The following is an 11,413-nucleotide window of genomic DNA, read 5'->3' as shown; positions in this document are numbered from 1 at the left end:
CATTGATCGTTGCTTCTTTGAAATACTTGGCATTCGGGCCTGTGGTTTTCGTATTGTCCTCAACGTGAAGTACATTGTAATTTCTGGTCGTGGCGTTCGTCGTTGCGCTTGCCAGATTCGGTGGTCTCTGCTGGGAGGTGTTTTTGCAGTCCTTGGCTTCGTGCCCACTGCGTTGACATTTCGTACACCGTGGTCTCTTCTGAGGTTTCGGACAGTCCTTCGAGACGTGTCCGTAACTATCGCAGTTGAAACATAACTGCTCACCATGGAGGAATAAAAGTCTACCTCGACATACCGCCCCCGTTTCTACAACCCCCTTTACGCGATTTCTGAAGAGGAATGTCAGTGCTTAGCCCAATCAGAACTATCAATACCACTCCAGGGCTATTGATCTATGTGTTCACCCTTTTCGTTTCTCAGTGGCTTCCGTGTTTTCCCCGGTCGTTGGGAACGTTACGTTTATCGTCGGTGCTAACGTGTCCGTTTCGTGAGCGGTCGTTCGAGAAATTATCAACGGGGATTTTATCCGAGCGTACCACTCATTTTAGATGGCGCCACCATGCAATGACAAAAGTTGATTATTTTCGAATAACCTTGATTATCTAGCAAATTTGTAATTCCCATTTCCCTTGGCCAAAACTTCACAAAGTATAAAATTGGCCAATTACAACATGGATTTACAAATAGAAACTAAAATCGCACGCGCTTTTCATTGGCGATGTGATCGTTTGTTAAAGCAACCCTATACCGTGTGTAATAATTAACGAAAGTTAATTTAGCTTTCCTAAAAAGTAAACACACTTTTTCCTATCCATCTAGATGTGCAAAAATGCGCATAGGTCTATCCTTAGCTATTGTCTCCGGTTTTATGGCCGTTTTGGCAGTAACACATTTTTCGCCAGTAAACGGATAAGAATAAGAGTTTGCGCCGCTTTGCGGGCTTGCTGTGAAATTCAGTGACACCGTAACGTCCCTGTATTAATAATTCCAAGTCTTGACGAACTTGTTAATTTTAATTCCATAGACAGCGGCGCCCCCTTACAACAGCATTGTCTATTTCTCAAGGTTGACCTACAAAATTGCTGTTAATCATCAGTGCAAAATATTTACATTAAGCCTCAAAAAGTGTTACTTAGTTAAATTAAAAAATAATAATTATGCTTTGTACATAAATTAAGGAAATTACGTACTATCCTTATATTATAATTGAACCAATTTCTCGGTGATGTAAACTCTGTAAGTATTTAATAATATATTTGTTTTTAGGTAAACACAAGCCTTGGTTTTCATTTAGGCGGAAAACCTAAAATAATACTATTTTCTCTAATATTATGGAGTAAAACAATAATCTAACTGTTATATACTTAAAAAATACTATTATCTAACAATATATCGTTTATTTTAAAAAGTAGGAAACATTTTAATATTATAAAAAAAGAAGTTTAAACTAAGCCTTTGCCTTTTATATTGACGCATTTACTGACCAAATCAGTTTACAGTTCAGCTGCTTTAGCAGACCTTACTGTACTTTGGAACTAAGACCTATAATTTACAATATATTTCACAATTATTAATATATTGTGGTATACCTTCCATAAGGATGATAAATTATTCAAGGTACTTGAAACTTCTTGGTAACTAAATTACAATTCTAAAGCACTATGCTATGGTATTTGGACTGATTGTCGCTAATAAACCATTAAAATTTATTAACAAGAGATAATATCAACCTTAACTCTCTTAAATTGCATGTGTCAGATTTATTTCCTTCTTGGGTGAAAGGAACCTATATGTTTACTTCTCACCTAACATATTTTCATTTTAATATGATAGTAAAGCATATCTTAGGCATCTACGTTTTTAATGTAAGTTTTTTTTTCAGACAAATTAATTTTAACAATTCTGCTTCGATGGTTTCAAGATGGATAGTTCACTCACGCCAATTGGCTTTATCAGTCACGTGAGATGGAAATACCAGCACTTTTCTCTGATGGAACTTGTATCAATGATCCTCAGATGACTTTACTAACTTAAATTATGTTTAATTCATTATAAAAAAACTAAAAAATGTCCAATGAACAGTTGCAAAATGTGCATTACAGTCAAGGTCCATCCAGGAGCCACCTTTATGCAATAAACGAACAAGTTTTGCGCACTAACTGGGAATATCAATTCCCGATGCAGGTCGGTAATTCAGTTACGAACACTGGAGTACCGGATCCTGCAAATACACGTAGCAATGTTTCAAAATCCTTTAATGCGATGGTTGAAACGTTAACTATGTCAAAACCCGCAAACTGCCCGGTGAATTTAAGTGTGGAGAACTCTTCAGTGGGATGTTACCCACAGCAGTGTGTACCAGAAACCATTAAACAGAGTACCTCATTAGATACCGCTCTCGTTTCAAAATCCAGAACGAGTTCTAATACCGTAGTAGTGCCATTAGGATGGAGAAGAAACCTTTATGCCGGAAAAATTGTTTATATTAGGTATACTTAGTTTGACATTAAGTGAAGATTGTGAGTAATTGTGTTTTGGTTTCCTTTTTTTCAGCCCGAGTGAATACAACCTAGGTTCAATGCATGAGGTCATTGTTTATTTGCAAACAGATGGCATGTGCAAATGCGGTTTGGAATGCCCCTTAGTTGTTCATAAGGTTTTTAATTTTGATCCAAACATCCAGTCTAAGGCTTGGAATGGAGTCGACTCTTCCTTGAGTGATGTTGCAAAGTTATGTAATCATCGTAGAAAGATCATTGCCATGGAAGCCTGGCAAAAAACTGCTAATTTACACTCATCTCTTCATTTCTTGCGAAAGTCACCTAGTGTCGTTTTACCGGTGAATGAAAACAATGCGAAACTAAGTGAGGATCTTGCCCTAATTTGGAATCTTTGAATTTGGAAATGGTTCTAATATTTCTTGTCTTAGATGATCATACAACCAAGAAACGACGGTCAAATAGGGGGAAAAGTCGCGGACCATTAGACGGAGTCTTAGTATCGCAACTCTTGCAACGAAGTAGATCAGTCTTGTGGAAAGACAAGGATTATAGCAGTGGCGCAGGGTCTAATTTAAGAATGGATGGTACTTGTGTCAACAAAGAATCTGCGCTACAGCCAGGCATGCGATTAGACTCTCCATTACAAGGAAGTTCTTCACCTTATTATTCTTCATCGGTGCAGTCATCAGAGCTCTCCAGATCCAGTATCCTCAACTATGGAAATGCTTCCTCTTTGTCTACAAATTTATTTCCGGGTAATGAATCTTCATCTTGCAACCCTTTTTCTAATCAAGAACAGAGTGTCATCTACTCTCAATGCCATCAAGAGTCTGCTTCTATACCAGAAACTACAAAATCTACAACAAGCAAAAGCTTGGTACCATCGTGTCAATATTCAAGATTAACAAGCTCTTCTACCAGTAACCCAGATTTAACATATCTCAATGTGATAGCGAACAACTGTAATCTACCACCAAACAGGGTAGAACATACGGGGGTTTCCTCCCAACATTTTCAAACATCAACTACAGAAAGCATTTGCAAACGGAAAGGGTTAAATCATAACCTAGCTACTCAACCAGAACAAAGTTGTAGCCAAGCAAGTTATGCCAATTCCGCTTTGAAATATACTGGTTATCAGAATCGTCCCATAATGCCACTTTCGAGTTACAGTTCAACAACTATGTTGGATAAAAGAAGTCAAAATTTATTTACAACGTCATTACCAGCCAACAAAATATGTGGAGTAAACCAAGGAAAGTCTATTTTAGCCACAAATATTCTTCCTCCTCATGCTAGTAAGCTAATTGGGCCTCTTTATACAACTTCCAATGTACAAAGTAATTCCCTGGCTGGTCAAAATATTTTGGGAACTGAAAAAGTGGTTTCCTCAAATCTTCCAAACCCAAACTCGTTTCACTCAGTAGAGTTAAATCCACCTGGTGTAAATGCTAAATGCCTAGCTAGTTTAATGTTGGGTCAAACAGCAAAGGGCAACAAGAAAATATCTTCAGCAACAACGCAAAATAAAACTTCCTTATCTAAAACATTTTCTTCCCTGAACCCCTTAAATTGTGTAAATAAAAACCCCTCTGAAAATAAAACCTGTACCTCCCTTTTATCAAAATTACCCTATCCTCGATCTGCGTCTCTGGAAAATGTAGAAAGAAATGCCATTTCATTAACTTGCAACAATAATGCTGGTCAACAAAATATACCAAACTGTGTATCCACAATTTCAAGCAATAATGGACTCTTAAATGTGCCAAGTGTCTCAACAGAGCAAGAGATTCGTTCTAACTTACATCATACCCTAGACAGTAATCCAAATAATAGCCCTCTTCAACCTGCTACTTTATCCGAAAAAATTAAACAGCGAGAAACGCAACAAATGAAATCTATTTTTATTTCTCAACAAAACCCTGGTGAAAATCGCAATAATTCTTTCCTTGATAACCGGTGTTCAAATGATCCTTCATTTCTAAATAACTTATCTAACATATTACCGAATATTTTGCACAATGTGGAAGGGCATACTAGAATGTCCCTCACCCAAAGTAATGGTTCTGGTTATGTTATTCAACCAGTATTTGGTCAACAACGATTATCTAACCCTCAATGTCTTCCCGGTAATATTATGTCAAATTCAAGACCCCAACTCATACAACAAATGGGCAATGTAATGATCCCTCCAGGATTTCAAACCAACAATCCAAATCAGCCTGTAATAATTGCACCTGGTCAGGTCAGAACTGACAACTTAAATACAGGTGTTAATATTATAACAGCTGATCATTGCGTTAACAACAACCCAGTTTTAAGTCCTCAACAAGTTTTAACAACACAGTTGCATCAAATGGGGCAGCCCCTAACATTATCGGACGGTAGATCTTTGATTAATCAACAGTCTACCACAATGTTTCCGAATGGCTGTATTGTAATGAATGCGGGTCAAAAACCATCTCAAATATCCCCGATCCACACTGTTACAGGACAGGTGAATAGCACCTTAACTGGTCAGCCAACTTCATCAAATGTTTATGGAAACTGTACTGGGGCTGGTATTAATTTTAACAACCACTCCCATCAAAACAATGGAACATTTGATGCCTCTCTTGCTGGATGTTTAATTATAAAAAACAATGCTTCACAAGAAGTTAACGTCATACCTTCTCAACTAGACATGATATCCAATCAAATGGTAGCTAAAGGCAAGTGTAACAACAATCCATGTCTGCCAAACTCCATAGCTTCTAACAGTGGACATTATGACTCTGTACAAACCAGCAACAATTACATAAACATATCGCCATTAAGCTTAACGCCAAATTCGAAACCCAATTCAGTGCCTTCATCAGCAGCAACTTGCAATGTTTCTGTTTCTAATTGTGGAGGTACTATATTCTTGACTGATGCCTCCCAATCGCAACAGTCTGTTCAAATAGGCGGCCATTGCGTTATTAATTCTCCTATGCCACCTCTCTCCGTTCCAAATGTTTCTTCCGTGACTACTAGTGTCACGCAGGTCATACCTGCAGTAGGACTAGGTTCCCAATTACCTGTGCAGCCAGTTGTTCAAGTGCTTAATACAATCCCAGTAAATGCTATGCAAAATACTATATTAATTCCCAATTCGAATATGCTGTCACACACTGTGCATTTAGACCCTGTACAGGCTGCTTCTTTGATGGGAACAGTAGTACCTCCTGTTATTGGCAGTGGAGTAATCAATGCCAATGGTGCAAGTAGCCATAATTCTTTCTGCCCAACGTCGGTTTCCGACGCACTCACTATTGGAAGAAATTTGTCTGCAGTGCCTCATGACATGTTGGTGAATCAGGAGATGTCTCATGATTTTCGAAACACCCCAAGTGGAAGCTCTTCGTGCAGTACGCCTATATCTAGCTGTAGTTCAACTCCAGTTCCTACTACTCACGAAGCTTCTCTCTCTACCATCATGCAACAACTTAGTTCCCCTCCAACTAGAAGAAGAGAAGGCAAGAAGAAGCATAGCAGCCAAACTGTGGCCTCGATGTTACAGCAAGGAAACCTGAACTCACAAGCCAATCATCAAGCGTCTGTAGCAGCCCAACAAATGATTACTCCTCTTTCTATTCAACCACAACAGACTCACCTGTTTCCACCACCCCATGGCTCCAATCAAATACAACAAATGCAACCTCACGGACCTCTCCTTCAAGCTATCACCATTTTCCCAACTGGCCAACAACAAGCCAGACCTATTCTTCAGCAGCAAGTGCTGAATTGTATGAACTTTGCACAAGTTGGCCCCCAACATCAGCTTTTGACAGTTGGCTTGAATGGACAAGTTGGTTTGGTGCAGCCTGTTAGTATGTTGGGCGTTGGCTCTCCTGGAAATGCCATCATACAAAACTTGCCTGTTCAACAAATGATAAACCATGGTTCGTCTCTGCAATCCTTCCCACTCTTCTCAGGACCTCAACAAATATCAGCCTTTCCTCAAGAACAGTCTTTGATTATAAATGATGGAGCTAATATTCAGAGTGCCTTTAATGGTTCCTTTGTAACTAACATGATTTCTGGTATGGGTGGAATGATAATTAATACTCCACAACATCCTCAAGCTTTGCCACCTCAACAGACGCAACATACGGTTACAGTTGTCTCACCAAATTTACCAAATGCTTCATATTCAGTTCAACAAGTAACTTCGGAAGATTATTCTTCTCTGAATATTTCGTCGCCACGAGAAAATACCATGCCGGTTTCAACGCATGTCACCATCACAAACCCAGTTATTACTCCTCTTCAAAAGAAAAAGTCCATACCAAAGCTTATAGCCCAAAAAACATTGCCTACTCCAACCTTGCAAAGTAAAGTTGCTTTACCAACTAACAACAGTCGACCACTAAATGCATCAGGTGTTTGGTCTTATAAACAAAATGAAATTAATTTACAAAAAGCAAGAAGCATTGGAATTCAGAGTACTAGTGCTGAGTCGAATGAATTTACCACAAGCTCTAATCCACCAGTTAACTTAAACGTTTATCAGGGAAAATATTCAAATCATTTGGGATTGGCTTCAATCATAGATTATGAGAATAATCCTAAACAAATTTCAAATGAAACTATAGTAGACAATGTAACAGACTCGTTAGAAAACACATGGCCAGATCCCGTAAATCTATCAGCAGCTGTAAGAGCTGTAGTTCAACAAGAAGATGAACAGGCTAACCAAATTGCTGAATCTTTTCCATCTGGGCAGATTGTTGAACTTCAATCATGCCAGAGTTTGACTTACAACCGAGCAAATGACAATTACTCTGTTGAAGAATACCAAGCTGAAAATAAAAACCTTGACAATTACACAAATCTTCCACTCCATCGTTACAAAAGTCTAAAAGATGAATCTCCTAATCTAGAGGAACATTCTATCGAGGACTTGGGTTCAGAGAAAACTGTTGATGATCAAAGTACCTCCGCTTGTAATAGTTACTCTCCTGATATGTGGAGTAGTCATCAGCAACCGGAATTAAACTTGGAAACAGCCGACAATATGGTTGAAAATGCTTCAACCGCTTCTGAGATGTCAGAAACGGGTGTTAGCGATCACAATATAACGAGTGATTCAGGAGTGGAAAGCAGCCATGAAACTGTAACCTTGGTTTGTGATCAAGAGATTCCAGATGAAAATCCCAATTTAGAACCATGTGAGAGTGAAACAAGTCTTGCTGACAACACACCTCAAGCTGTTGCGGAAAATGTTATATCTTGCAAAGCTAATAATGTTGAGGAGAACGCAAGATTTGGAAGAAAAAGAGGCCTGAAAAGGCGACGTCGAGATATGGTTCTAATTATGGCTCAACAGGAAGATCTTGAACAAGAATCTGAAGGTAAAAATTACATAATTTACCATTTTGTGATTTTTTCATAATTTCATTAATTTTTTTATTCTTGTAGAAGAAACACCAGATTCACCTTTACCACTCCAACCAAGAACATTTAACGAGGGAGATTTGGTTTGGGGACAAATTAGAGGTTTTCCTTCGTGGCCTGGAAAGCTGGTAAGGCAAGACGAAGTCAAAGGAAATATTAAGTTGGAAGATGGCAAGGTATGAATCCCGACTAAAAATTTTATTTTAAAAGATATAACCCAAAAATTTACTTTGTAGCTTTGGGTAAAATGGTTTGGAGACCATAGTTTCACCCAAGTTGAACCAGAAAAACTTAAAACATTGTCCGAAGGTCTTGAAGCCCACCACAGGGCTAGGAAGAGGTATAGACGGTAAGCTTAAATTTGATTGATATAAGGTGAATTTTTCCATTTTTCAACGTATTTTATAATTGCAGAGGAAGAAAAATGAACAGTCATTTAGAAAACGCGATACAAGAGGCGATGTTGGAGTTGGACCGTCAAACACCGCCTCTTAAAACAACTGCTAAGGCCACGTCACTAGATGGTGGTACTTTGACAACCGGTCGAACAGTAAAATCCAGCAGGGTAACAAAACACCACCATTCTAGGTAGCATTTACTGTTGTAATATAAAAAATGAAAATTTTAGAAAACTTCGGCCTTGTTATCTGTCGTGAATTTTTATATACTGTTTAACAAAAAAAATTATAAAATCTTTCATACAGAGTTATTTTTCTCCCATTTTGTGTGCCTGTTTGGTTTAGATTTATTATAGGAATTTTAGCTTTGTGGTTATGCAAAACGATAATGCACACAATTTGTTTTTTTAATTATACACATTGTTTTTTGTTTAGTTGTAAATTGTAAAGATAAATATGTTGCTGTTGAAGCTTGTAGTTTATTACGTACAAAAAAAGGATAAGATAGTTGTTTTAAAGAGCACTGTGTAGGCAAATGGTTAAAAAAATTTAACGGCCATTGCCTTGTAGGGTTGGATAACCCCAACACTTTTTTAATTATTACTGCCCTCGTTGAATATTAATAAGGCAAAAAATGTTGGATTTGAGGGAAAATGAATTTCCTCTTTTCTAGAAGAATCAATGTTAACAAATTGTCTGAAAATAAATTGTTTGTAAAAAGAATCTTTTAAAAGAAATAACGCCTGGGCAGTCTTCAGAAGATTTAAAACCACGGTTGTTCAAAATGAAACAAGTGTGAATGTGCGCTCTCTGCACCAGACATAGAAAATAAATGAGCATTAAATATATATTAAGTCTTTCTATTTGGTGATCTTTATTTCCAAAATGTTTATATAAGGATTTTGTTTTGCTATTACATTTTAGAGGCCTGAGGTGTGCACCTAGAGAGTATTGGTTGCTCCGCTATCAAAAGTGGATAGACCTGAGTATATAATACATCTTACAAGAGAAGACTCCTTAAAAATGAAATACTTGAGGTTGATTCCAATCATGGACGCAAAATTGCGTTAATGCTCCAATGATCATGGTTATCCAGCCAAACTGTGGAAGCATATGCCATTTCATAGCCAATAGTTAGAAACTTGTATTACTTAGCTTGAGGATGTAAAAATCACTGCATAGTGGTATTTACTGAAATTTTTAAACCATGGTTGTAGTCGATTTTTGAATGATTTGAGTTTATGAAGTATAATTATGAATTAGCTATGCTCAAAAATTTGGTTCTTGTCAACCCTGGATTTTTATTTTCGTACAGGAATTTTACATAAGGTATTCCCTTAAAAATAAACTTCACCTCTTGAGTTCAAGCTTTAATAGACTTTCAGAATGTAATGAAAGAACAAAATTCAAAAAATTATAGACATTTATTGAAATCAATTATATATTTGGAACAAAATAAATTTCTTAAAATTAGGATCCGCTGAAAAGAAATAAGAGTTGATATTAGGGTCGCATAGAAAATGGGTTCTAACAAATAATTATTCCCTCATGGCAATAATTAGATCTATTTTGCTAAAACTTACACAATGATATTGTTGATGGGAATGTGTATAAGCTTAACGAAAAATCCGATGAATCCCATAATGGCAAAACCAATAGCGGTGGCCATAGCAATTTTCTGGAATTCTACATTTGGAATAGCTTGAAATTAACTACAAATATACTAAAATATATGGATGAAATTGTACCTTTACGATCTGGCTTTGTGCATCTTTTCACTAATCTGATAGAATCTTTTGCAAACTGCCTACCAGGCTCAATGAATGCCATTACTTGATCCATTTCTGAGTTTATACAAATTACTAGTTTTTACTTATTCACAATAAATTTAGGACAAAAGAGTAGGTCCACTTATCTAATATGAAGTTTGATTCTAAAACTAGTCGTAAATAAGGGCACATATTATGTATGACACTACTTTAAGTTACATTCCAGTCCATTACCATTTTGAAATACCGCAAGATTTGGAATAATTTCTTGTACTACAAAATGTCATTACTAAGGCTTAATTAGAACAATTAAACATTTAGGACTTCAGTTTGTAAATGAATCAAAATATATAATTTTTGGAATCTTAAATACACATTTATAATTATAAATATTCAATATATTAACATAAATAACAACACTAAAACAACTTACCAAAATAATCAGTGAGCTCGACACAGATTGCACAGCAAATTCGACTCGAAACGTGTGGAAGAAAAATGCCACGTACGGGTTCCGGGGTCGAAAATGAAAGGTCAAACATGTCGTCATTCCTGAAAGCGGGAAATTCAAACTACGCGTTACGCTTATTTATTTATTCATTCAAGAAAGAGCTGCTCAAAAAGCCAGAACGAGGCTTAAAATAGAGCATCGGTAACAATGGCAGGAACAGGTACATAAATCAGAGGTGGGCATTTTCCGAAATGGTTCGTTTTGAAAAATTTTCGCTCACCGAATCTGAAGCGCATTTTAACGTTTCACGGCAGTCGTTCGCGAGCGAGAACTGATTTACGAAGGGGATTTCCGAACAAGAGCGAACGTTTCTATAGAACGAGCTTTGGAATAAAAGTTCGTTAAGCGAACCTCTCTAGAAGGAGTTTCGGAATTATAGTTCGGGAAGCAAACTTGTCTCTAGAATGAGTTTTGAGTAATAGTTCGTTAAGCGAACGTGGGCTAGAACGAATTTTGTAAGAGTAATTCGATAAGTGAACTTGTCTCTAAAATAAGTTTTGAATAATAGTTTGGTAAGCGAACGTCTCTAGAACGAATTTTGGAAAAATAGTTCGATAAGCGAAACAATCTTTTGGCCGTGGGATCTCATTCGGTTCTAACCTAGATTTTTCGTAAGAATAGAGCGACTACCCTCTAAAAATTTCGAGAGCCACTTTTTCAGGAGTTGTTCGGAATCCGCTTGTCTGCAGAATCGTTAGCTCTCATTTCTCGCCAGACAACGAAATTTTGAGCTAGTTTAAATTTCTTTAAATAAAATGCTATTCTTTAGACTTACAGTGGTGGGCATTTTCCGAAATTGTTTGTTTTGAACAACCT

The 11,413-nt window shown here is 37.0% G+C and overlaps 2 protein-coding genes across 3 annotated transcripts; one reads left to right on the top strand and one right to left on the bottom strand.

Moving 5' to 3' along the window:
* Window positions 1-1,020: 1,020 nt before the first annotated feature.
* On the top strand, window positions 1,021-9,180 carry LOC149943680 (uncharacterized). Its single transcript, XM_090174994.1, has 7 exons — window positions 1,021-1,236; window positions 1,883-2,489; window positions 2,554-2,864; window positions 2,930-7,876; window positions 7,944-8,095; window positions 8,156-8,268; window positions 8,334-9,180. Exons 2-7 carry the CDS (start codon window positions 2,068-2,070, stop codon window positions 8,509-8,511), a joined length of 6,123 nt encoding a protein of 2,040 aa, XP_090031120.1. The 5' UTR covers window positions 1,021-1,236; window positions 1,883-2,067; the 3' UTR covers window positions 8,512-9,180.
* A 542-nt stretch (window positions 9,181-9,722) lies between these two features.
* On the bottom strand, window positions 9,723-10,685 carry LOC149943679 (protein transport protein Sec61 subunit gamma). 2 transcript variants are annotated; one of them, XM_090174772.1, is made up of 4 exons: window positions 10,520-10,685; window positions 10,066-10,161; window positions 9,901-10,003; window positions 9,723-9,797 (listed from the first exon to the last, which is right to left on the bottom strand). In XM_090174772.1, exons 1-4 carry the CDS (start codon window positions 10,626-10,628, stop codon window positions 9,788-9,790), a joined length of 318 nt encoding a protein of 105 aa, XP_090030898.1. In that variant the 5' UTR covers window positions 10,629-10,685; the 3' UTR covers window positions 9,723-9,787. The 2 variants fall into 2 exon arrangements, with proteins under 2 accessions (XP_090030898.1, XP_090030899.1); XM_090174773.1 differs by lacking the exon at window positions 9,723-9,797 and having other exon boundaries at window positions 9,897-10,003; window positions 10,520-10,682.
* Window positions 10,686-11,413: the final 728 nt, after the last annotated feature.

Source organism: Leiobunum rupestre, chromosome 5 (genome assembly GCF_980474605.1).
Source record: "Leiobunum rupestre chromosome 5, qqLeiRupe1.1.hap1, whole genome shotgun sequence".
NCBI lineage: Eukaryota > Metazoa > Arthropoda > Arachnida > Opiliones > Sclerosomatidae > Leiobunum > Leiobunum rupestre.
This window is presented reverse-complemented; position numbering and strand designations above follow the sequence as displayed.

What these genes read in the sequence shown, in the direction of transcription:
- LOC149943680 (XM_090174994.1), top strand. Translation starts at nt 2,068, where the DNA reads ATGTCCAATGAACAGTTGCAAAATGTGCATTACAGTCAAGGTCCATCC. An exon ending in GGAAAAATTGTTTATATTAG is followed by an intron (nt 2,490 to 2,553) that starts GTATACTTAGTT and finishes CCTTTTTTTCAG; the next exon opens with CCCGAGTGAATACAACCTAG. An exon ending in TGAAAACAATGCGAAACTAA is followed by an intron (nt 2,865 to 2,929) that starts GTGAGGATCTTG and finishes TTCTTGTCTTAG; the next exon opens with ATGATCATACAACCAAGAAA.
- LOC149943679 (XM_090174772.1), bottom strand. Translation starts at nt 10,628, where the DNA reads ATGTTTGACCTTTCATTTTCGACCCCGGAACCCGTACGTGGCATTTTT. An exon ending in CGAGCTCACTGATTATTTTG is followed by an intron (nt 10,162 to 10,519) that starts GTAAGTTGTTTT and finishes GTATAAACTCAG; the next exon opens with AAATGGATCAAGTAATGGCA. An exon ending in CACAAAGCCAGATCGTAAAG is followed by an intron (nt 10,004 to 10,065) that starts GTACAATTTCAT and finishes TTCCAAATGTAG; the next exon opens with AATTCCAGAAAATTGCTATG.